This window comes from Barbatula barbatula (genome assembly GCF_947034865.1).
Source record: "Barbatula barbatula genome assembly, chromosome: 2".
Classification (NCBI taxonomy): Eukaryota; Metazoa; Chordata; class Actinopteri; order Cypriniformes; family Nemacheilidae; genus Barbatula; species Barbatula barbatula.
Genome location: NC_136767.1, coordinates 3,630,562 through 3,657,539, shown reverse-complemented (window position 1 = coordinate 3,657,539; position 26,978 = coordinate 3,630,562). Strand labels below are relative to the sequence as shown.

At 38.5% G+C, this 26,978-nt stretch overlaps 1 protein-coding gene across 17 annotated transcripts; it reads left to right on the top strand.

Annotated features, from left to right (window-relative positions):
- The first annotated feature begins 6 nt into the window (after nucleotides 1-6).
- On the top strand, nucleotides 7-17,823 carry pisd (phosphatidylserine decarboxylase). Of its 17 annotated transcripts, none has more exons than XM_079477130.1 (10): nucleotides 29-117; nucleotides 482-540; nucleotides 1,716-1,870; nucleotides 6,622-7,041; nucleotides 10,767-10,932; nucleotides 13,036-13,272; nucleotides 13,437-13,575; nucleotides 13,901-14,050; nucleotides 14,228-14,388; nucleotides 15,415-17,823. In XM_079477130.1, exons 4-10 carry the CDS (start codon nucleotides 6,854-6,856, stop codon nucleotides 15,637-15,639), a joined length of 1,266 nt encoding a protein of 421 aa, XP_079333256.1. In that variant the 5' UTR covers nucleotides 29-117; nucleotides 482-540; nucleotides 1,716-1,870; nucleotides 6,622-6,853; the 3' UTR covers nucleotides 15,640-17,823. The 17 variants fall into 17 exon arrangements, with proteins under 17 accessions (XP_079333249.1, XP_079333260.1, XP_079333256.1 ...); XM_079477131.1 differs by having other exon boundaries at nucleotides 37-117; nucleotides 6,625-7,041; XM_079477123.1 differs by lacking the exon at nucleotides 6,622-7,041 and having other exon boundaries at nucleotides 7-117; nucleotides 15,415-16,918.
- Nucleotides 17,824-26,978: the final 9,155 nt, after the last annotated feature.

The window sequence follows — 26,978 nt, the reverse complement described above, 5'->3', positions numbered from 1 at the left end:
CAGTGCGCCTCTTGAGCGACAACAGAGCACAGCGGTAGAAATCATGCCGCATACAAGCATGGCAGCGCTCTGTCGTAGAGTGATTCTTCCCCATCTGTCAGAGACGAGAGAAAGCAGGTAAACGTGTCGTGTTCTTTCTTTAAGAATAGAATATATTTACAGCACGATCGGTACATGTAGACAACGGCAATGCTAAACGTCACACCCCATAATCCAGAAAGGCTGGCGAACCAGTCCAACGGGAAAGTGACAAATCTTGAGCGAAGCCGCAGTTGATCTCTTCCTACCACACAAATCTCAAGGCCAAGTTACACAATTATCGCTGACCCATAGAGCTGCTCCTGTACTGAATTTGACAAATAATATGTCTGTAGAGAATTATTCTCTGTGTTGTTTTGAAATGTCTCAATCAAAATATGAATTGATGATAAATTCTGGAGAGTGTATTAAAAACCTGTACAATTCTTGTATAACGTTACAGTTATCTGCTTCAACGTGCCTGGGTTATCAGATGGAGTTCTCAGAGGTCGTTCTCAAAAGGTCAGTGAGACTATATTTTTGCACAAATATACATTTTTTTCAAAGGGATATTCAATTTCTCAAACTGAAGCAACCCACTTAGTGAAAGGGTGTTTGTGAATCGGTGTTGTTTCTCGTAAACGCAACGAGATGTCACTGTTTCACCACTGAACTATAGTAGCACGATAAAACCAGTTCTTGCAATTTGACATTATGCTCCACTATTGTCAGACAGCGTTGGTTAAAGCCGAGCTGCTGACACTACTTGAATTGCTATGGCTCTACACTACACAGCAAGGTTTCTCTTGTCATCCTTCATCTTGTTTTAGCAGCACACAGACAAAGTGCACTAACAACACGACTTTAGTCAAGGACCAACAGCGAAAAACACCTCCCACATCATGAACCCTTCTAGTTTGATGGCAAATGAGTTGTGGGTGTTGGAATGGAACGTGAAACAGTGAAGTGTTTGTGTTTTCGATATTCCATTATACGGATTTGTTGCTTTAGGATAGTTTGAAAACAGCACTTTAATTCCGCCACACAATAATTTGACGCTAACCTTCTGCGCCGTCATTGGCTGGATTAGTTCCACATTGTAATCACTTGGTGATAATATCAAACAGGTTTGAAAATATATTAGCGTCTGGGATTGCTCCACCATCAATCTAGAAGTAAGCGCAATGGGGGAAGTGTTTTTTGGTTGTTGATCGCATCTGCTCCTCGAGCAAGGTCTCGATGGTAGAGCACTTTGTCTGCATTGTGTAGTCTGAGTGGTGTTAAAACGAGAAGAATGCAGGGAACCTTGTGTAGTGTAACCGCCAAAACAATTCTAGCAGTCCAGTTGTGTCAGCTCGGCTTCAGTCTAATGGATTGCCCATCAAGTTCAGATAAGGACAAAGTGTCCCGCTCACAGATCGTATGTTGTAACTGCACCATCTGGCTGCAAAATACAGCCATTTAAAAAGATGTATATTCTATAGGGATAAATCCCCCAAATATAAAAAATATTTGATCGTGTAGTCATATCATTTCAAACCTGTATAAGTCATAAATGTCTGAATGACGGGAGGGTAAATAAGTGACGATGTCTGAGTGACATGAGGGTGAATAAATGATGAAATCATTTTAACGTTTGGGTGAACCCCTTCAATTAATAGTAATGTATAATAAAAATACTTATTTCAATATTTTAGGCTTTCCCAGACTACAGTCCCGCGTGCGGCCTCTTCCTATCCTCATTGCTACAGCAGGGGGGTATTTGGGGTACAACCAATATGGACAATATAAAGATCAACAGCTGAAGAAGCAAGGCATTGAAGTGCCACCACGGCTTGCCAATGAAGTGCAGGTAAGGTCAACTTTCTGTACTCTGAGCTGAATAGGTGCTCGTATCCCCAATTTCATCTGTCGTATTTTTGCAATAAAGCACACGATTACATTTGTGTGAATTCCAGACACAAAGTATTCAACACTCACGAGGCACTGTTGCAAAACACTTTCATCGCAGACGCTTTGTCCTCCATGTTCACAACCTTTTCCCCCACATTCTAAATTTAGCTCAGGAGGCAATGTGCCTTTGAACCTTATGCAATGCTTGGAGTCAGGTTAGGACACTGGTGGTATCACTGTGTTAAATGTCATTGATGTCTCTGGATATTGAGGTGTTTTGTGTAGCACATGCTCAAACAATGTGTGTGCATACTGATGTAAGGATGGGTGTAAATGTATTATAATGAACACTATGGTTTCATTTTTACGGTATCTCTTCTAGATGGTTTGTCCACTTGCTGTCTTTCAATTCTGTTTTTCTTTGTATTGGAACATGAAATGGGTTTTTGTTTCGTTAACGAAAATGACGACACAAAATGTTTGTCAAAGGTTATTTTCCCAGGACGAATGACGAAAAGAAAGCCCATTAAACCATAACTAAGACCACATCAGCACGCTTTGTTGACGAGACCCAAAAACTCTTTTTAGTCTTTGTCGAAGAAATAAGATCAATATAAAGAAATGTGTGCCAGCCTCTGATGTACAAGCGTTCATGTTTGAGGTCACCAGATAACAGAAGTCCAGATCCTCCAAAAATGGATGAAGGTTAAAAGGTATAGATTTTCTGCCCTGTGGGTGACTTAATTTGTGCAATCTGGCAACCATACGCCAATGCCTAGCTCTCTCTCACTTTGAAAGCGCCGTTGTAGACCTCAAGTCAATAAACAACAAGAGTTTAGCGATCTCCTGCCGGTCTGTGTTCTGCCGAGCTGCTCGAGCCTCGTTAATCTCCACAACAGTGTTTGTTTTCGATTGTGGTTGCTGAATAAAGTCATCCCACCTCGCGAAAATGGCGAGTGCCTTCGAGACTACTTTCCGAGGGTTCTCCTTCACCGTCTCCTTCACGGTCTCCTTCACGGTCAGTCGTGTTGTTTCCGGGGAATTTTATAATTATAAAAATGTATAATCTAAATATTTTGCGGGCAGCGGGGAAGACGTAAATATTTGCTTGGGAACGAGAGGTGGCACGTCTGTGAATTCGGTTGTTTAGTCTGACGTCACGCACCACCATATATGGAACGTCATATACTGTTTCCGGGTCCAAACGCTCGAGAAGATGCTGTAGGCAAACAACAAAAATGCTAAGGTACGCTAATGCAAGCTGTAAAACTGTCGGAGAACCACGACCCTTACTTTTATCTTCGTTACGAAATCACACATGGCTAACATAGTCAGTGATTCATTTTTGAGAATTTATTCAGATATTGATGTCGGAGACTCTGTACACCTGGAGACTGTAACCTATACGGTGAGGTCATAAATGCTTCGCTTAAATAGGCGATGTGAGTAAACAGTGGTTATTAACAGCCGTTTAAGCTTTAGCACCGCTTGAAACGAATAGATGCTCGGACCCGGAAACTGTATTTCTTACGTCACCACTTAACAAACGAATCGGCCTGTGCACTTATCAAACCTCTGTGGAAATACTTCTTAGATGAAGTTGTGATTTTAAATTTTATTGATTTGTGCTTGCTGGTAAAAGATACTTTATCATGAAATATAAAAACAAGTTTCTCAAACGACAACAATCACCGTGATTTATAATTGTTAGCTAAATATATATTTTTAATCATTTTTACCATTATACAGCATGACGAAAATGTGACTAAGTTTGTATTGACTAAAACGAGGAGAAAATGAATGGACATTTAGTTGACTACAACTTGACTAAACAAACATTTAAGTGACTGTAGCAGGTTTGTTGAGGTTGCCCTAAAGCCAAGTATACTGGAACAATATGGGATATTCTTTTGTATGGCCTTTAAAGATGGGGTAAACGTGCTGGCTTAACTTGGTCAACTTGTTCAAAAAAAGACGAGTTGGATTTCCCCAGCACTCCACTTGTTTTGGAAAGCTTTTTTTAAGTCTAATGGGTTTTTATTAAAACTTAAGATTTATTAATTCTATAACTCTTACTATTCCTTTATTGGCCATTCTCCCGGAAAAGCAGGCCCACGCATCATCCACCGAACGAATGAACACGCCCACACGCTAGCGTGTGAGAGAGCACGCCCACGCGTCAACCAGCCAGCGCGGAAAGAGCATGGCCATCAATGCCGCTTCACTCGGCTGACGGAAGTTTAGCTGTGTTTGTTTGCTCACTGCATTTCAGTTATGAATGTTATATAAACGGGGGATATAATGCTGGATTTGAAGATCGTTTGAAACTGATAGATAATGCGGTCCCTGCGCTTAAAGATGGCGGACATGAACCACACGTGATAAGTCATACGTCTGGGTCCGTCCCTCCAGCAGCTCATCTTTTTCTGGAAATAATCGTACAGTTGTATCTCTCTTTTATAAATTTGGTCAAACTGAATACTGAATATAATACTACTGTTTAGGTAATCAAGATTACTAAGAGATTTGCAGAAACTGCGTGTTACCCCATCTTTAATGCCGCCATGCTCATTTTTATATTTGAGTGTCCGCATCACCTGAGCATGTCCAGAGGTTCGCTTATGATGTAACTGCCATCTGATTGGCTGGTTCTGTTCGAGGGTTTTCCTAGTGCTTTATTATGGTCATACATACAAGAGATAAAGATCTACAACGTGGAACTTCTGTCTGATGTTCACTCCGTATGACCCGTTAATGACCGCCTCACCATGCACTGATATTTACACACCTGGCTGTTATAATGCAGCCATAGTGTGTCACTGTCAGGACCTTCCAGACTCTCAACGTGACTTTACACATGTCACTAGGACATATCTGTAATAACAACACATTAAGTATGAGTAAACCAACAGGGAATAACACATGTCATATACAGAGCGGTCCTGACTAAGCACTGATTTCTAAAGGAGGCAGACAAAACAATGCACAGTAATCATAGTGTTTGGGTTTTATTTGGAATGACCACATATTTACTATGGTCTCAGCTCAGTCGCACAAAAAACATAGTTTAAGCATGGTATTCATGGTATGAAATCTTTGGTAATACAAGTGGTAGCCTAATATACTATACTACAAATGGTTATCGATACGCCAAATAACATAACTAGACATACTATACTACTACTGTAATTAAACCATGATTAATTTACTATGGGAGCCAGTGCATTAACCTCATACATATTAAACATAGCCTACATATGCTGTATATGTGTGCACGTTTTTTTGTTGTTGCGCAAAATCACTATTTATAGACCGTAATATATGTTTAGATGTATGATAGTGGTGCAATAAATAGAGCATACGTCTGGCTGCTTGAGACAACAGCATGCGCGTTTTTGTGTAGGTGCTCCCGTTTTCCAGAATATTCCGACACAGAACTGCCTTTGTTATATATACCAACTGGTGGGATACGGGAAAATACAAATACATTTCTTTCACGAACCAAACCTAACGCGTTATTTTTATCCTCGCAGGTTTCGACACACGTTGCGCTGTTTCTCAAGTCCGCGATGTTAGCAAAGAACATTTCCCGGCTTTCGTTTTTTGTATTCAACTGATTTCAGATGCCGGGTTGGTAAACACCCTTACAAAACAATTGCCAAATAGGGAACTATTATGCTCGGAGCACATTAATCGGTCTCGGTATGTTGTAAGACCCGCAGTCGCGATTGTGACAGAATTAAAGTGATGGATACATGCGCGTTCTCCATCGCGTCCAGTTGATTCGGTCCGTTATATTTCTCCGCGTGTAACACATACACACACCCAGTCACTTCCACAGTAAGTATTAGTGTTAGTTAGTTATGTGTGTCTAAGGGGTGGAATAGGCACGTTGACAGCTAAAGTCATTAAGTAGGAAGTTAAACCCTTACTCACTGCTCTGGCTAATGTTTAATGCGGACGTCACACGCGCTTAAAAAGCCATCAATATGTGAGTAACCTCAGTAGAGACCGTGAGCTTTCCGTTGTGTGACTTTTTTTGTTCTGGTAAGTGATGGTTTTCTTCCGTTTCTTGGTCTTCATGTAGTTTTTAATCTACACACGTTTTAGATTAATATGAATGTGGTTTGAGCATTAATAATATAGATATCATGACTTTTTAAAATATTGTAGAGATTTTCTTTTATTAACAGATTTATGTCGATTTTGTTGATTAAGACGAGAGGATGAACTTGTCGAGTGAAATGGACCTTTTTAAAGCAGAAAGATCTACTTGTTCAAATCAAAAGATCTGTATAGACGGGAAGTTTTACTTCCTTCCTGTTTTATAGAAAGTTCATGTGACATTTCCAGAATTATATTTTTTTGTTTGTGGGGGCTTCCACGTATGAATGTAGACTATTGTTGATATACACATATTTGGAAGTGGGTTTTTTTTTTTCACTTTGTTTAGTACTTTAATATTTTTTTTAAACGCGTCATATTTTGTAGCATTCTTTTTTCAAATCTGTCATTTATGTTTGCAGCAAATAATTTTGAGATCATATAACATGTGGGGAGTAGTTACTGAGTTATTGTTCATTTAAGATAAGGATGAAAGGGGGATGGGAGCAAGGAAGAAATTCATGATCAACTGAGCACATGCTGACTTGATTGTCAGTTTACAAACTCCTCCCTCTCCCCCCTCCTTTTCATATCGCCGCCTTCTAGCAGCACCAGGACTTGAATTCATCAGCAGCTCAGAAGGTGGATCTATCCTCCAGCTGGCCAATCGCAGTTCAGCGGTCCACGCAGGGGGGGCGGTCTGTGAGCTTTGCAGCGGAAAACCACCAGGAAGGGAGCGCGAGAGAGAGGGCTAAAGCTTGATGCGCATTATTCCCCCCACAGTGATCATGTGTCAGGGAAGTCTGAAGCAGCAGCCCGCGCGGAGCGTTGCGGGGAAATGGTGAGATGCTGCAGGACTTTGCACAGTTCTCCTTCTTGCTACAATCTCCACAGAGTCAGGGTTGATGTGCGGCGTTTCCGCCAGCTGGGCTCCTCGGCAGGAGCGACAGGGGAGCCCGCAAACGGCACGGAAAGCCCTGGAGCCCCGGGGGGCCCTTCTCAGCTCAGCCACAGGAGCCGATTCAGGTACCGGCAGAGAGAGCTTGCGTGGTGTTACGACCTAGTTCAGGCTGAGAATGTGTGTATAACAGGTGAATTTGGCTGCAGTGGAGCTACGTAGAGTGCATGTGAGTGCAGGCTGGATTTAGAACAATTGTTGATAGTGCTCTCAGAGAGGACAATTGAGGATCAGCAGGGCTGAAAAGCGGGCGAGGGAGAGAGAATGGGCATATGAAAGGGGATTACGAAGACCTCGGGTGAACTGTGTGTTCGGAGAGATTTGTTTCAGATGATTGGATTTTGGCACCCAGTAGAGGCACAATCGCTGCGCAGGGACTGATATGGACCACTGAGTTTGTGCGACGGGACTTGGCTACCCGTCATTGTCCCACAAAGCTGTGCCACTGTTTGTCCTCATTGCAGTGCAACATTAAGTTGATCTAGGGCGGTATTGCAAGTTGGCCAGCAATAATAGGATTTGTTTTTGTCCAAAGCAGGCTGCACTTCCTGCAGATGCTTTTCCTCCCGTGTAAGAGAAGAGCCAATGTTAAGGGAGGCTCATATTCAGCCGTGATTGGCCAATGTGTGTCTGCAATGAAAAAACAAGGGGGGCTGAACAGGAGAGAGAGAGATTGGTTGATAATGCTAGGAGTCGAAATCCAAACACTTTGTTTGTGTACGGGATGTTACTGTCATCAGTAAAACATCATTCACGGCGTGAATCGCAGTTGAACTGCAAGGCTCTATTCATCACTGGACAGGTTGGGGGAAGGGAACGAACACTTTAAATTGTATAGTGATAACCTGACAACTGAAAGCTGTCGTTAAAACCGATGTCCATTGTGTCATTTAGATGCACACTTTAGAATGTAAACTGCTGTTAAAATGAGGTTATATAACGGTTATATAAATGTTAAAGGTTATACTGGATACTGACAGAATAAGTTATTTTGCAAATGTATGTAATTAATAAAAACATTCGTACAGTTGAACTGGCCATCCAAATAGTGTGTTGGGTTACGTAACCAGTGATGCTGGCTCTGTAAACCCAACATTTTTGTGAAATATATTGTTTCACAAGAAAAGAGAGGATCGGCACAACAATCGTTTGACTTTGATTATTTAGTTTTTTGTAATTGTTAAAGTTCAAAATTGGCGATGATGATTAATTTTCGATTAATTGCACAGCCCTACTTTCTAACATGTTAATAAGTAACATTGTGGATAAGCAATAGCAATGATCCCTCAATAATAAAGTTATTTATCCGCAGAGGATGGTCAGTACAATTTGCATATTTACAGTAACAACAATAAAAAAAATTATACCTTTCCCTGGTAAAGGCCCTGCTATCAGATGCCAGTATAATAACGCTCAGTTGATCAATGTGCTTAAAGGTAATAAAGATAATTATATTATGTTGCCCCAGCAACTGTAGACAAGATCACCCACTGTAGCCTGCTGTTGAATTCATGCTGCACTTTAATGCACTCTTGAGGCATAACGCTTTAATTTCTTGTCCACGCTACACTCTGAGATACATTAATGTTCATGTAAAAACATACGATTAAAGGTCCAGTGTATGAAATTTAGCTACATCTAGTGGGCTCACTCCACACCTCCCTTTCGAAGCACCACGGTGGCTGACACGGAACTAAGATGTCGTCACGTTTACGCTTCATTGCCGATTGAAATCACGTATTTACGAAATGTGCTCTGTAGACCAGTTTGTCCGCACAGGGCTACCGTAGAAACAACATGGCGAATTCCATACAAGGGGACCCGCGCTGTTTGTACCTAGAAATGGCTAATTCTAATGTAATAAAAACATAACGCTTCATTTTGTTAGGTCCTTATACAAGTCTGAACACAGTTATGTATATTCTATTGCAATTTTGTCAATAGATCCTCCAAAAAATTACAAACTTCATCTTTAAAAATGAAATGGTCAAAATCAAGACGTTCCATTGTGAATATACACTAACAAACTCATGTGATACTGAGTGTTTGCGTTAAACTGTCACATCTATGTCATCCCTGTCCACAGGTCAGTGCAGGTTTTCATCCAGATTAGTGTGGACACGGTATTATATCCTATGGATAGACATTCATAGCGGCAATCTGGGATGGTTCCTCTCATCCCCCATGGTGCTTTGTCATCACTTTCAGGGCCAAATATGACCCAGTTTACTAACACACTAAAGCTAATCTCACTTCAGCCAGAAGTACCAGCTCTTAGTGTCATTCTCAATTAAAAGCACCCAGTTCAAGCAAGGTGACGCATCTTGTTGACAACCAGAGTAGAGATGCAATATAATTTTTATACTCCGTTCTATTCATCTGAAGGATGCAGTTGCTTTGATCTGGAATAGTGTCGCCCCTGTACCAAAAATAGTAGTACTAAAAATAGTGCAGCGATTGAAAAAAATAAAAAATGATATCGGATGTCTCTCATGGGTGCAGTAGTTCTGTTTAAACTCTGCGACCCACTTGATCGGTCGGTATGATTGTTGAAATTGTAAAATAGTTTTGTAAAAAGAACATATTTGGATTATATTTCTGTTAAGAATATAAGACTGGTTCAGTTAACAAACCATTTCTACGGCAAGTGCATTAGGCAGGTGACACTAAATCCTTAATGAGGCTTAAGGTGTTTAGCAGGTGAAAGCAGCATAGAGAAAATGAAAACGGAAGTGCTGAAGAGAGCCTAGAAGAAATCTGGGCAGGAACATCAGAGAGATGGTGGAGTTCAGTGTCCGTCACCCCGAGGTTCAGTTTACAGTGGAGAACTGCCTTTCCTGACTTTTTCCTTTTTCTTCTGTTGTTAAAAGTTTCTTCTGTTTATTCTATCTTGTCCGTTTCTCTATGGGTGGCTTTGTGTTTGGTCTTTGGTATGTGTGAGTGGGGTGTGGGTATGATTTTGCATGTTTTATGAACTCTCCTAGTCCTTCCTATTTCCTGCTATCTTGTCAAAGTGGCCCTGTTCTGTCGTTATATGGTGAATCTCTCAAAAACATGCTCAGGTTTTACTTTGCAACAAAACAAAACTGAGAAACTATGTTTTGCCTAAAGGACATGAAGCCTTCTTTTAGGAACATTAGTTTTTTGTGTTGTCTGTATTAATTTAATACTATGCATTCTGAAATTTTACATCGCAGGAAACATGAATTCACAAAATTGAAACCTCTCCCCGTCCTCCATTGTTTTGGATAAACGTATAGTCCTGCCCAGTGGGAGACTCTAGTTGGGGAAATATTTTATTTTTAAACCATAGATGGTTTAAAATCACACTTTAAGTATAACATTTGCGACGCGTAGGCTATAACATGGATAAGAGAAATGTATTTCTCTACATTTGAGGTGGTCCCCCTTGGAATTCACTCCTTGGAATCTGCAGTCCCCCCAATTCCCGCCATGGTTCTGCCCCAAACTCACACCATTTGTTGAGCCATTGGTGCCATGGATGCACAAACACATTAAGCATCGTTTGAATGTGTCACAGAGTTCAACTAGACTATTCACACAAATAACTTTGTTGGACATGTTGGAAAAAATGCAATCTTCTGGTTCATTTCCTCCAAGCAAAGTATCATTTCTTTCTAAGGTTCTGGTAATATATGACCTGCGCATATTCCTGACAGTATTTGTGAGATTTAACCCATAGTGAGGGTATCGGGGAATACCTCTTTTTACATATTTTATTTTTGTACTATGTATTTTGTGCACCGTTGTGCATAACGGCTGTGTTGTGCAGGTTGCAGTTCCCACAACTGGCCTTGCGTCGACGTCTAGGCCAGCTGAGCTGCATGTCCCGACCCACTACCCGCCTTCGCTCATGGCCTCTGTCCTTCCTCTACTACATCCTGCCCTTCGGAGCACTGAAACCTCTCGCCAAAGTGGGCTGGAGGCCCACAAGCAGAGTAAGTACAGGTGGAAATGTCACAGAGCCCGAATACCTCCAACTGTGTGTATTTGTTTGCAATAACTCACTATCCAGAGACATCAGTATCCATCAGTGTTTCATTTTCATTTGGTTTAATAATTCATCATACGCACTGGACTGGGTGTTAACAGGTGTGAAGGATGATGCGTGATGATGTGACAGTATGTCGGTGATGATAGACACATAATAAGAAGCATCCAAGATCAGCTCCCTTTATTCATAACCCAGATAAATCTTAGTCCAAACTGATGTGAGGTCAGCGAAAAAGGGAGGCTATCAGCAGATGGCTGGTTGCATATAGACACGCTGATCTCTGTGCTCTGTTTGGACTCGTGAAAAGAGCCATTGTCCCATGGAGCTCTGCTGAACTAAGGAATACATTGTGCCCAGATCCAGTCGAGGGCACAGTGCCACGGTGGTTCTGACAACACTATTGTTCAGCTCGCATAGAAAATCGCCAGTCAGTCCATGCCAATGCTCGAGCAGATACCGTATCTCCAGTGGAAGTCAGAAAGCTAAGGAAGAGAAAAACAAATTGTCTAAAAGTCTTGTGGTGGGACTATACAATCCCAGTCTATGTAGATTTTTATCAGTATTAGTTTTAGAAAACGTATAATAATAAAGGAGTTACTCTTGCAACGCCTTAAAGACACGAGATAAAACTCATCTTTTATTATGATGTCTTTAAAATAGCCGTTTCAAATCATAAGTCAGTAATTGATGTTAAAGCAACACTTTGTAGTTTGTCCATCTTAAAATAATGTCTCTAAAATTATTCTAGTGGAAGAACAATCTTAACCTGACGAATTTTACTGCAGCTGCTACCTGAACAGCCTCACAGCGGCTTTAACCACACTCTGTAAGTTCTGTGTTTAGGTCGGTACACAGAGCCCCACACATCCCCTGCCTGCGGAAGAGTGCGATATGGTTTCCAAACATTTTTGCATTCACTGGTTCCATCAACGTAGTTAATAAATTCGAGTATAAAAAATCTTATACCACAACATTATTTAAAACACTGGTAACAGACAATTGGGCTGGCAATCGCTGCAACCACATGGGGGAGCACGTGAGCCAAAGTGTCGCTTTAAATTAACGGTTTTAGATTCAATCCATGGGAAAGGTATATCTCTTTGACAAGAATATAAGTCTTCCAGGATCGGATGATTCACCATTTTGAACTATTTTAGTGTTTCAGTTTTTGAGAAAGACATATGGCTTGGTTGTCCCTCCCGGCTTATAAATTATAAAATGTATATTCTCCCTAGGGTTCTCGTATCTCGAGCGATAGATGACAACACTTTCAACACCAACGTTGTGGAAGTAAAATTCCCAGGAAACATTCAAACTGTTCAAACGTATACTTTGAAAGCACCGCAAGTCCCTTTGGATTTGGAGTTTCCGCATTTAGATTGAAGCTGACAACAGTAATCCACTTACAGTGAACACCCAAGCTAGTTCCTGTCCTGTATCTCAGCAATATGATCACTCAATGCCCACATCAATAATGATCAGCGGGCTAAACTCATCTAAACATCCTCACAATGAAAGGAATGGTATATTTGCATGGGCTGGATATTTTACACATTACATAAAATTTTTACCTTCCCTGGCATGTTTTCAGAATTGGTTAAAGATGCAATAACATTATCTGCTACAGTATGACTATGGAAATGTCTGTTTTCTGCTTAAGAGATTTGATCAAAAATAGAAAATTTGTCTTATTAATAGTTTATAATGTAGATGCACCAAGATATAGTCCAATAATCTGTATCGGTCGATAAAAGCATATTTTCACACTATTGGCTATAGTTCAGAGAATTAAGAAATATAAATTAATCTTCAGGCACGTTATTGGCAGAAATCACAGCTGAATAATCGGCTATCGGTGAAGAGATTTAGTATCAGTGATCTTCTAGTTTATACAAGTGATTGTTTATCATTTATTGCATTTTGTGGAATTGTTCTGTTGCATTGTCCATGTAGGGCATTAGAAATTCCAACTTTGTTTGTTCAATAAACCAGTTTTTGAATGGCTTTTTTCTGTATTTTTTTCCTTACTTATTCTTTGTGGATGTAGGTTACGATCTACAAAACCATACCCACGAGATTGCTCTCCAGAGCCTGGGGCCGGTTAAACCAGGTAGACCTACCCACCTGGTTACGGAAACCAATTTACAGTCTGTACATATGGACATTTGGAGTCAACATGAAAGAAGCGGCTGTGGAAGATCTACAGCTCTACAGAAACCTGGGAGAGTTTTTCAGACGTAAACTCAAACCTCAGGCCAGACCAGTTTGTGACTCACACTGCGTGGTGAGTACGAGTCAAAAAGCTGTAGATATCCATGTTGGATAAGGGATGGGCACACTACTCTTGTTTCATTTATTTCCTTGTGTATTTGAATTGGGAGATCTAAAGATTGTTAAATTCTTACCTGTAGATTTGCAGGGAATTAATGTTTCTTTGTCACTCCATAGATCAGCCCAGCTGATGGCAAGATCCTTCATTTCGGTCGAGTGAAGAACTGCGAAGTGGAGCAGGTGAAAGGCGTGACCTACTCCCTGGAGACGTTCCTTGGGCCACTCACCTGGACTGAAAATCTTCTCAACAACAGAAGTAAGTCCATTATACCACCGGTAGCATCCCTGCTCCTAAAAAACAACCTTCTGAGAACTTGAGTTGGAGCTCTGTTTCAAACATCTACATTTGTGGAAAACTGTATTATCAGGTTGAAGTGTGTTTGGTCTGAGTTTGACCTAATAAAGAGTTTTTTTTAAATGCAACTTTTTCAAAACATTGTTGTCATGCATTTGCATCTGCATTTATATCTGTGCTGTAACCATAATAAATTAATTTATTATTAATAAATTTTTTCATTGTAAGGTTGACATTTTCACGGAATTGCCCAAATGTTAACATGCATGTCTTGTGTCCTGTTAAGATGAGGACGACCCAGGCTCGTTCCAGGACACCCTGGTCACTAAGGAGGGGAACGAGTTGTTTCACTGTGTAGTATATCTGGCTCCAGGAGACTACCATTGCTTCCACTCGCCTACAGACTGGAGAGTGGCACACAGACGACATTTCCCAGGTCAGTGTCTCTGTATTGACATGTTTCTCACTCTCTATGTGTGTGTTATTGTGCCTGTATTAATAGATTTATCAACAGGGTCTTTTCTAATCTGATGGCGACTAAGCAGTGAATGATACCATCATGGGTTACATAACGGAATGACAGCATTTATACTAATGTGATTTGGTGTTGCAGGTTCTCTGATGTCAGTGAATCCAGGAATTGCACGTTGGATTAAGGAACTTTTTTGTCACAATGAGCGCGTGGTCTTGAGTGGAGAGTGGACACATGGCTTCTTTTCACTCACGGCTGTAGGGGCCACCAATGTGGGATCTATACGCATATATTTTGACAAGGTAGGAACGTCGCTCTTGAACTATAAATAATGGGGTGAGCTTACCAGTTATTTTATTAACAAATTTTGGTTCCATTTGCAGTAAAAGAGCACATAAACAGCACTTTCTAATCTATGAGAGGAAGTGAATGCTGATGATTGTAGGCTGTTCTGTAGTTTCAGAACTTGACTCTGATTGGTCAATAGCTGAGTTTGATCTGCAGTACATAAAGGCAACATAAACGAAACATTATGTTGCTGTTTACAGCCTGTGTCACTTGCCCTAGTACTTCAAAGGGAAGGCAATTTATAACCTCACTGCTAGATGCCGCTAAAATCTCTACATTGCACCTTTAAATTATTTTACTTCATTAAAGTTGCATATTTTGGCTTTAATATTTGTAATAAGGTACTCGAGGATTTTGTTGTATCACGGAAAAGTCTGCTTCACGATGTGTCTAACAACACCCTTTAGCTCGGTTTACGATGCAGCACAGCCTTTTTTACCTTATTGTGTACCTATGGTGTAAATTATGTAAACTGGGTACTATTTGAGTGTAAATATCTCTTTTCTAATTAAAGAGACTTTGTAAATAAGAGAATGTATTACTTCTGTAAATCCCTTTTCAGATAATTTGTAGCCATTATTATTGCTGGTGTAAATTGGAGATTTGTCTGAGCGGTTTGATATTATAGACCAGAAGACGTACACAACGCGGGTAGAAGAACTTCCTGTTTTAGTTTAACACTCCACAAACATTTCTACAAAATATGACCAACAGAACATTTATAACCAAATCAGATTGTTAAACGAATATATTTTAAGATTCAATTATTATTATTATATTGAATTTATTGCATTTTTCTTTAAGGGTAGACTCCGTAAACCCACCAAAAGGCAGTGGAATTGTACAGAATTCACTCAATTGCATGTGTTTGCTACATAAGCACCAAATTTGGAGTTTAGTTTAATTTGAAAGGATTTAAAAATGGATCACATCCATAATCAAACACATCAGCGATAACACTCTCATTTTTTCCTCTTCAGGAGTTGCGCACCAACAACCCTCGCTACAACAAAGGCTCATATAATGACTTCAGTTACATATCAAACAACAACCAAGAAGGCATTTCCATGAGGAAAGGAGAACACCTGGGCGAGTTCAACCTGGGCTCCACTATCGTCCTGTTGTTTGAAGCTCCACGGAATTTCACCTTCAATTTGCAAGCGGGCCAGAAGATCCGCTTCGGAGAACCTCTCGGGACAATGTGACATTGAGGAGAGGGTGACGGAAGTTGATGGACACGCTGATCTACGTGCAGATGCTTTCAGGGTCTCAAAAACTCACATTTGCAGAGGTGTGCTCTGTTTAAAGTGAGATACATGTGTGCGCATATGTACTCACTCAAACCAACACGGTTGCATTGTTGCCATTGGGACCTCCCAGTTGTCACTGAAGGTTAAATGTTTGTTTCTGTCTTTTCTTGTCAAATACTTTTAAGGCAACGCTTAGATCAGGTTGTGGAGTAAATATGTTTTGCCTTGAAACATCATCCAGCTATTTTGTTTTGGGATCATTTCTTGAAGTAAACTGTTGCTTTTTGTGTTCGTCCATATTGCCTTCGGCTGGAGTCATCCAGCATTTGAACAGTTGATTTGCAAGCATTGTAACGCACATTAAAAATAAGAGGGAATGTATCTACAAAAGACGATGGCTCTTTGGTTTATCAAAGGCGATCGTCTATATCTTTAAAACCATTTTTTTCCGTCCAATTTTTATTCTTCACATGGTGCGAGCAATTTTGAGAAAATCATTACTAGTTTTACTCGCGTTGAGAGTTCTGGAAGAGTCAGACATCAGCCATCACTGCCATTATTCTGTGATGTTGAAATATGCCTTTGCTTGTTGGTCTAGCGATTATTTGGGAGATACATTTTGAGCGGTAGTATGTTTTTATCTACATTTGATTAGTGCCAAAAAATTTGATGTTTTTACTAACATGTTTTTCCATTTCGATATGAATTCTCTTGTGATATTTGGGCTTTCAAGTTTTGTTCTTGGAGATTTGTTTGTATTTTTCTTTGTTTTATTAACAAGCATCGAGAAAGTTCACCAGACTCTAGGATAAAGAAACGCTTAATTCCCCCGGTCTGAGAAGATAAATCAAATAAGAGGAAGAATTCTGATACCAGAAGTTTGGATCTCTGGATTCAATTTGGCTGTCGATATATTGTATATGTATGGTTAACAAACCAAACACTGAGCTTTTTTTTTGCACTGTCCACACATTTTGTTCTTCAAAACGATAAAGAAAAAGTGTTATTACATTTGTATTTAACTTATACATTAATTACAGAGTGCAAGAAACCTTGTTAATAAATTTTGAAGATATTTCAAATGTTGTCATTTTTACATAACAGATTTCCTTTTATTTTTCTAATTTCTTAACTGTAAACCAAGCAGAGAAATGTTAATACACGTATTTTGTGATGGATAAGGTGAGGGTAGCCTGACCATGTATTTGGGTGAAGTCATTGTGTAAATCTGATTAACAAGGAACAAAATCTCAGTGGAATGTGGATTAAAATGTCAGATATGCTTTGAAAGGATTGTTCCAGAAGCTTAACTGCTGGGTAGGCACAACCAGGAAAGTTCTGGGCTCTGTGAGAAAGGGGGTCCAACCGTTGGTCTTAGGCCAAGTGAATCTTGGCAATGGCCCCGTCAGAAAGTATTGCAATCGTTTTGTCACGTGCATAATTTTACTTCAGAATACATTTCTCAATAAAGTAGTTTAGATTACTTCTACAATAGGAGCTTAAATTTAAGATAATAAAATAGTGATTTTAGAGTTTATTTTAAGAGTACAACTGGGATGGCATTAATAATAATTATTCCTGTGTATTAATATGGATGGTACATGGTTTAGATGTCATGAGGTAACTAATAATTTAAATCAACATCAAATAGTTTTCTGATTAACACGAATGACACACGGAGTATTTGTGTGTATAAGAACAATTGTCATATCGCACAGATTATTTAGTGAGATGCAGAAAATTTTAACTTTTTCTGTATTTATTTTTTTATTTATATTTTAACAGGTTCACATTTATGTTATGAAATACCCAAATCGTAACGTTAGTCTAAAAAAAGTTGTTAAATGTCAGCCGGGACATCATTTAAGCAACACGGCGTACGTACCCCACCCCCTGTGACCCCTGCCCCACATTTAGCTCTTCGCCAGTCTGCACGTTTCTCGAACCTTCTCTGTCCCAGCTTCTCCATGTTCCAGACACAATCATTACAAAACGAATGCAACATTTGTATGAGAATTGTGTAAATGGGTCAAATATGATAAACATGTTAGTTTGACCTCATAAACACGCGTGTAGCATACATATCTTTGTGAACCATTTCCCTTGTGGACATAAGTGTAATAAAATGTTTTTCTGCTGATTAATATTTTCACAAATCATGATTATGGTTCGCCTACTGTAAGACAGTTTTATGCTTACTGGGGTTTTTACTACAAAAGGTTAAACTGGTTACTATAGTAAAGCTAATTGTAAATCATAGTTCATTTTCATAAGGTTGTTTGGACGTGTATTGAATAGGCCTCTTTTGGAGTACCATATACCTTTTATGAACCTGGTAATAATTTGGTGCCATTGTGTCTATTAATACCATAATATTATGTTTTATAACATTTAATATATCACATAATATCATGGTATTACAGTTGCAGGCTACTTCATGCTTAGCTGCTGGGATGTAGGGAGGTTTTAGAACAATCTCTCCCCCTGCTGGTACAGTTAACATAAAAGATGAAAGTCTATACACATCCACACATCCATTCTCTCATTGTTCCAGGCGAAACTCGTATGACTCTTTCTTCTATGGAATACAAAAGAAGATATTTTAAGAAGTCACAGTGGTCAGTGATAAAAGGACACAGGGTGGTTAAATGATGAAAGAACGAGCTATCCCTTCAAATGCAATTCAGTATTAGGACATAAATATTACAACATTTCAAGTATCTATTTAGTTTATGCTCATTTTGATTTCATGTGGTTAATGTTAATAAACAAAATACACCAATTTCGGTAGGTTAGCAAAAGTTCTGTATCCTTTGTAGATGTTTTGTAAGCTACACGCTTTTAAAACTTGTTATTATTCTTATGGTTATTCTTGACATGTGGCTTTCAAATGGTTTAAATTTTAATTTTATTTATATGAGAATTCTGAAGGTGTGCATGTGCAAACTATGCAAAAGTGACAAGGCGATAGACAATCATTATCACGTTCCCATCATTTTATTATTCATTGCGTTTCATTTATGGCTTCAACAGTTATTATTTTACACTGAATTGGTCATCTTTTTCGTGAAAGCCAATAATACATTTCTTGTTTTAACCTGATGTGAGAACTCTCTTCTTTTGCAAACAAAGTGACATGAGAAGAAACCTTTAACGTAAATACTGCGTATGCATACTAACGTATGCAGTTACTTTTCTTCAGTTCTGCAGAGCTGCACTGCAGATTCCACGTGACACAAGTTTCTGTACATCATTAAACCGGTTGGTCTAGCCTCAGTGAGCCTTGTTCTGTGTTACTCCAGGAAATACCTTGAGCTCTATTAATGTCCTGTATCCCAAACCGGTTTTTCTGCATTGGAGCCAGTCTACAAGAATTTATCGTCACCAACAATGACTGAGTCACCTTGATGGAAACTAGGCGTAGGGCTACTTCCTTTTAGTACACTGTGATAAAGAAACTATATAATTTCGAAACATTACTCATGCCTTACATCTACAGAGGTTTAAAACATTTCCCTTCGTTCAATCCCAAGTTCACAGAACTGTATATGAGCCTGTTTTTAAATGCATCCTGCAAAATATTTCTTATCATTAAATGTATACCATTAATCATCAATCCACGCCATAAATGGGTTCTTTATGTAAAGATCCAATAAAGTTGCTTTTTTTAAAGCATTAGTTCCAGGTTGCTGTGGTTCAGCTGTATGTTAAGAGCAACCAGAAAAGCTTGTTCCGTAGAAACTTCAATATCACAAGTCATTCGTCTGGAAATGTTGAAAGTGTCCCTTTGTGTGTAATGAGGGTTCCTGTTTCACCATTCTGCATCGCACAGTGTTATGGGTTGTGTTCCACAGCCCTGATCCCTCTTATCAATAGAAACTTGGACGAACCCATCGAGATATAATATAAAAACAACCTCAGGTATGTACAAGTTCTTACGATAAGATCCATAGAGATCTCATCCGCACAACACTAACAACAGTGAAATTCAAACCTGTCTGGAGACAGAAACAGGACTTGTGTATTGTGTTCGATTGGTGACTTCATTGAAATCAAGGGCCAAATATGTCATTTTTTCATATCGGAGCTATTGTATCAGGCACACAAAGGTTTGGCTTGTTAGGTGGTTCAACAAAAGCAATGCAGCTGAATTGAACTGTATCATTTAACAAAAGCAATCTTTGACAAATTAATCCAAAAGTATATAATAAACATTAAAGGTTTCATTGTTTTTGTGCAATCCTTGCAGTAGCAGTCCGGTCATTTAAGCACCGTGATGTTTAACCTCCAAAACAAGCAACACAGTTCGACCAGGTTTGGGAGTTCTTGAAAATGTGCTCCTCATCCTGTTCCCTGCGTTTCGTTAACCCGTAATTCTTTGCACCGGAATGCACGTCTCATTTCTTCCTTCGACAGCGGCAGCAACAAGCGTAGCATCGTCCCACCTGCTCTGTATCTTCCTTCACGGTGTAAGCTGTCTGGGTGCTGTAAGGAGGCGGATTCTGGCTCCCGTTCTTGGCCTCCCCGTACACCGGCACGTTTGAGGTGTTGTTTTCTCCTGGCGTTTTAAAGCTGCCGTATGGGTTCGTGGCAGAGGTACGGTTATAGGAGCTATCTAAGGCCATGGGATTCATGATGATGGTGCTGGAGTCACCCCCATTCATGATGATGGTGCTGGAGTCACCCCGCAGCTTGGCACGGGGGATGGCGACGTCACCGTAAGGGTTTTCAAGAGAGATATTCATGGTGTTAAGTTGAGGTGTGAAGTGAAAAATGAAGGAAAGAGGCTTCCAGCTATGGAATATTATTTAAGCTTCGGTTTCAGTCAGTTAAAACTGGATTTGGAGCATAGCTGATTTTTCCTACAAATTGTCTTGCATATCCCTAGAAATAAAAGGAAACAAATATGTATGACTTATTTCTAAAACATTGAAGTACACTGACAGTTAAATGGTCAGACACATTTTTAACTATAACATGTTTTTCCAGCTTACATTTGAAGAGTTCATTTGCAAAAACGAATTTCCAAGGAATATCATGGGTTGTTTTGATTAAGTAATAATAACAAACAGAAAATACAGCTAACACAATAAATACATGATAAAATAAAGAAAACGTAATACTTTAACATTTCTGTTATCCGTTTTTGCAAATGAACTCTTCATTTTTATTGCATTTCATTTAAGATCTCTTTTTGGCAACTTTTCAACCTTTTTGTTATTCGTAACACACACACACAATGTCTCTTGTCATCTGTTTTAAGTTCATTTCTAAATCAAATTACTTAAAAGATTGTTAAAACACATACTCCATATTTTGGGGCCTTTCCATAGAAATAATAACTTTTTCTAATCCTTTCTAAAGAAAGCTTTGAGGATTTTGTTAGGTTAAAAAAACGATTCAGTATGATTTATGTCAAGTTTATAATGGCTACACACACACACCGCAGATGTTTTCTTTTGCCACTGAGGCTGTAATACAAATAAAACGCTTACCGGTAGAGGCCCAGAGGTGATTTTTTCTGCTTTTAGTCTCGAAAGAGCCTCACACTGTTGCCTCCATGAGTATCTTCTTCCGTCTATCAGAAAGAAGGTGACATAGCCCCGAGCCACCTAGTCAGAGGGAGGAGCCGATCGGCCGTGAGTCTCATTAAAACATGCCACTGAATGTGTATGTAACCCCACCCTTGGGAATTCAAGTGTGTGTGGGGGGAGGACGTAAAAGTCAGGCATTCTCTGTTATTATTATAGAACAATACTTTATTATAAAGATACTTATGGAAGAGATTTACAGGCAGATGAAAACTGAAGCATGTACTTACTATACTACAGATGGCATTATGCAACAAGATACGATACTTCTTTCATCAAACATTTCAAAGTACCAAACTACCCCTCCCATCCAGAGTTTGTTCACCTGAATTGTTTACCTAAGTAACGCATTAACAGAGTTGAAGAAAAAGTCATTTTAAGCATTGCACATTACAGCTGCATTTAGAAAGGGTGTGTTGTATTGATGTGAGACAATTAAAAGCTATTCTTGGTTTTGTTGCCGGTAAATTGTTTCTTAGATGTAAGCATTACGTCATGAAATGACAGAATTCTCAGTTATTGCATAGTTAAGAACAAGCTAGATTACCATTGGTTGACATGTTAAGGTGCGGAAGCCGTGACATAATCTTCTATTTTTTTTAATATGTGTAATAAATAGTTTTATGAGCCTATTTTGCAAAATGCATTAAAGATATACAGCTACAAAATAAAACCGAATATCTGGGTTTGCGGAACCTAACATATAGTTTACACACTTCATTGTATACTGTACGTTGGGGTCCAAAGTCCACTGGTGAAAATTATATTTTGCATTCTTTCTTTATATTATTTAAATCTTATTAAAAAAGGAATTCAGAATTAATTAATTTTTGCTTTTTCCCAACCAGAACTGGCATGACCTGGTAAAAAACTTGCTATTTGATGTTCTAAAAAGAAAGTGTATTGAAATAAAATGGATTTTGAGATGCTGAACTTCTCAGGTTATCTCAGCATCATTTGGGAATGTTCAAAAGAGCCTCTTGTCTGCTTCAGTTGAAACCTATTTGATCTCTACATCCCACAAATGCTAAGAATTTTGAACCTAAAATCTGAAAAACAAGAACTCCATACACGTTTTGTTTTAAAGAATCTATAGCTATACATGCATACTATGTACTCTTACATCATATGTCTTTCCTGTTTGGTCACAATTTATGCGTATTGTTTTTGTTCTCATGGAATGCTGTACGAAACAGATAGATCTCAAAACAGAACGTACTGGTTCCGACACAGCCCAGAGAATGTGACCATTGCCGATTGTTTGGATATAGAAGGAATTTTAAGGTAGATCGGATCATTTTTAAGTGATGACAACTAAACTGAATCCACATCTACTCGGCACATTTACACACATAAGGCACATTTAATACATATTATTTTCCCACCTATAGATAACTGAGATTATAAGCAGGTGACAGGCAAGGATGTGCATGATCGCCTTTTCATAGGTTTACAAGGTTAAAAAGGTTTTAGAGACCCTACAATCAGAGGTAGCCTAGTAACAGCGTATGCAAACATGAGTGCTGAACAAAAGGATTGAATGATGAAAAGCTTCCTCCATCACTTCATGTGTGTATTTAACAGACCTCGTAGAAGTAAAGAAGAAAAAAATATAGAAAAACAAAACAAAACTGCTATTTATGTGAAAAATTAAATCTAATTAAAAACAATAAATCTATAGATTTTTACACTAAGAAAATGTATGTGAGATGTGCCTGCCTCTGTAAATGCATAGCACATTTATATGCCATTCGTCTGCTGGTTGCTTACTGAGCCAATTCCCAAGTATCAATGTTATTCTGGTATTTCAATATGGTTAGGACCTTCCTTGAATAAAAGCATTTTTGTCCCCATGCATGTAATATCGTTTTAAGTGTTTAAAGATATCATTCACACTTTTAACTTTGCTGTGTGTAATGTTTTGGAGGAACTATTGACAGAAATGCAATATAATATAAAACCCGAATTTTAGGACGTTTTTTATATTTGAATAAAATGAAAGCTTAAGGAATTTCAAATCGCATGAGCCAATATTTTATTCACAATAGAACATAGATTACATAGCAAATGTTTAAACTGAGAAATTGTTCACTTTTATCCACTAAATTAGCTCATTTAAAATTGAATGCCTGCTACAGGTCTCAAACATTGGCTCATGTTATTTGAAATTCCTTTAGTTTTCATTTTATTCAAATTTAAAAAACGTCCCATCTCTTTCGGAATTCGGGTTGTACATAACTGTATGTCTTCAGTGGTGTATAAAGACCTTACATAATGAAGCGTTGTTTTTATTACCCAAGACTGAGGCAGTGAGCTCATTATATCTACATACGCCGCGGGTCCCTTTGCATGGAATTCGCCATGTTGTTTCTACAGTAGCCCTAAACGGACAAACTGCTCTAAGGAGCGAGTTTCGTAAACACATTATCTTCTTCAGCACAGAAGCGAAAATGTCAACATCTTAGTCCTGTGTCAGCCGCTGTGGTGCTTCGAAAGGATTGGAGTGAGCCGTTGGTTGCAATTCCCATCCTTACCACTAGACCGCTGAATGTCATACATTGGACCTTTAAGTTACATTTTTTATATATAGACCTAAATATAGAAATCTAAATATTATCACCCTTAGTTAGATCAACAAAAGTCACCATTCAGTCATGTGATTCTGTGGAAACTGTCATGGTATTTGATTTAAATCATGTGGTCGTGACCTAAAAAGACTGACATCAGCTGACCAAAGACTTAATGATCAAACATTCAACTGAATGAATCGCATTCCACACTTTGTTAATCTTTTCTCTTTTTTTCTCTCTTTGTTTCAGGGTTTTGGTTGTGACTATTTTACAAACAGCTGTTAGCATTTAAGTGCAAATCAACAAGGACAAAGACTACTTAATGCTTCTTGTGACTGTGAGTCAAATCTTTTATCAAAAACAAGCACATGTCGTGTTACATAAAGATTGAATGTGATGCCATGACTCAGTGTACAAATGACTGGGAAGAGAACGTCACTCATCTTTTGGGAATTGAGACTGAGATCGAAATGATGCAAAAGAGCACTTATAATGCTTTAAGGTCTTTCATACACCTTACAGAAAATTCTGTAAAATATAACATTTTTTTAAGTGTACCAAATAACATAAATAAAAATTATTATTCAATTAATTAAAAATAAATGTATTTTATTTTTTACTTAAACTTTATTCAAATGGGCATCATTGTGAGGCTTAGTCAGCCAATGGGGTGTCAGATATAAGGCTCGTGATCTGCTTCCTATTTAAATACAGCGGTGGTATAGACACGCCTTGGCGACCTCCAGCAACTATATGTCAGTGTAAAGTCTCTTCAAATGCTTAAAATAACAAATGTAAAGAAACTTTGATACTTAGTTTTTCTACCATTTAATAATGCAAATTTTAGTAGTTGTCACTGACCATATTGTTCATACATATTAAAAACAAATACATCGAAAAGTCAATATTTGGAGCCCCTGAGAGGATTTGGTGGATACATTAGCATTCTGGATTGAGTTTCAGACACTACAGATTACTTAGTGCACAATTTACTGTTATTCAAAGAGTTTCCTATTAAAAAAGACAGTCAGACAGCCTCTAGTGGTCCAGCTACTACAATAATCTGCAGAAACCTACAGAGCAGGTTATCATATTTCTTTGTTTACAATGCTCAGTGGGATCCGCACGTGTCATCATTTCCTCTTGCAACACAAACCTGCGAAAGTGAGCGATAAACATCTAGAGTGCATGAGAAAGTTGAGATACTGCATGGTGTCCTCCAGGGTGACTTCCCATGTACGGATACAGATTGAAGAGCACACACTAAACTGTGGTTTGGTAGGATGAGTGACGTCCGTTGCCCTCATTTTGCCAGCAGTGAGACACTGTGAACGGGGAATTCTTTTTCTACACCACCATCATGTGAAATCAGAGAATAGCAGATATGCTGCACCAAAGCAAAACACCGAAGGAATACTGCTGTTCTCAACTGAACATTTCACTTCACTTGTAACAAGACAGTTCACTACTGTCATTGTACAGTAATATAAAGGTTCATCATTAAACCAGACATTAAAGCAAAACATTTCTTTGTGAATTATAACTCCAAGTTAATAGTTTGCTTTCTGCTGCCATCTCGTGGTGACAAAAATAAACACATGTGCAGTGGTGCTTTGTGGGACTGCGGGTACGCTTGTGGATTATGGCCTGCAGTGTAAGCATAGTTCAACAGAATTTACAGTGTAACTTTAATGTACATCTACAGTGCATATTTGTAGGTAAAGGGGAACAATATGCAAATTTGGGGAATAAATTTTTTTATACTGTAAGTATTTTAAAAATAAGGGGTATTTTAATATAACGTGATATACCTGCAATATGCTATACAACAATCTTAGTGTGAACATACAAAACATTTTTGTAATCACATACCCATAACTTAGCTACTGTGGATGTTTATTAAGTACAGGATTCTTATTTTATTATCATAGCAAACATGAAATAAGGGGAAGCGATGAGTCTGTTTAATAATGCGGTACATTGTGGGCCTTAATCTAAGCATCACCTGCACAGTTTTTCTAAAATTTTAAAAAATTATAAGTATGAAGATGCATCCTTTATTTAACCAGCAAGATCCTGTTGAAATTGATTCTTTGTTTCAAGCCCCACAGAAACATTGTTTTAAGCGAGAAGTACATTTATTTATGAGCTTATTCAAAGAAATTGGTCAAAAAAGCGAAATTTTTACACGTATTTATGTGAGAATGAGTAGATATATGCCTCAGTGCGTTAACAACGTAAAGATTATCATGCAAATAAAGATTCTGGAATCTTAAATCTTGAACTGACTCAAAATGGTCAAATATTTTATCGAATATTTTAAAGTTGTAATAAGCAATGATGCATTAGATTACTGTTACTGCTCTACCATAACATTACATAGAAAACAGAAATAATAATAAAATCCATAAAAAATCTCAGAAAATAGAGGTCCTCAAGGTCAAAAAAGCATATATATATATATATATATATATATATATATATATATATATCGTACAAAACTATATTTTTTGCAAATCTAAAAAAGCAAACAGGTCTATGATCTGTAGGTTAAGGGGTAGGGGATAACATATACAGTTGCCATTATACTGCCCGCGGAGTGATAAACCAGTGTGTGTGTGTGTGTGTGTGTGTGTGTGTATACACATATACTGTATGTATACATAAATAAATGTATTATGGTATGTAACTAAAGCTATAAATGGGGTCCTAGCCAAGTGGACAGTAAACGCCATTTAGAAATATTTACAATATATTTCCTCTTTAACTCGTGATAAGCAACATTACAAATAAAGATGTTTATTTTATGCATTTGATGTATTGTATTTTGACCCTTGTATCAACCCTTTAGACAAACCTTTGCATACAAACTACTGGTATTATGATATGACACACAGCCATGCACGAAATATAAAGCAGATCTGGAAAGCAGATCTAATACAGATGTAAATCTCTAAAAACATAGTTTTCATTTGGCCAGTGAAACTGTTAGGGATGTACTGTAGCTGCAGGGGGTGATGAAGATTTGGCAGCGATGCATGGCTGACAGATGTCTTTGGGTGACTAGGCTTGAATTTCACGGCCCTGTGTTTTTGGACTGCAAAGCGATAGGGCTCATCTACTGCAGATTTTT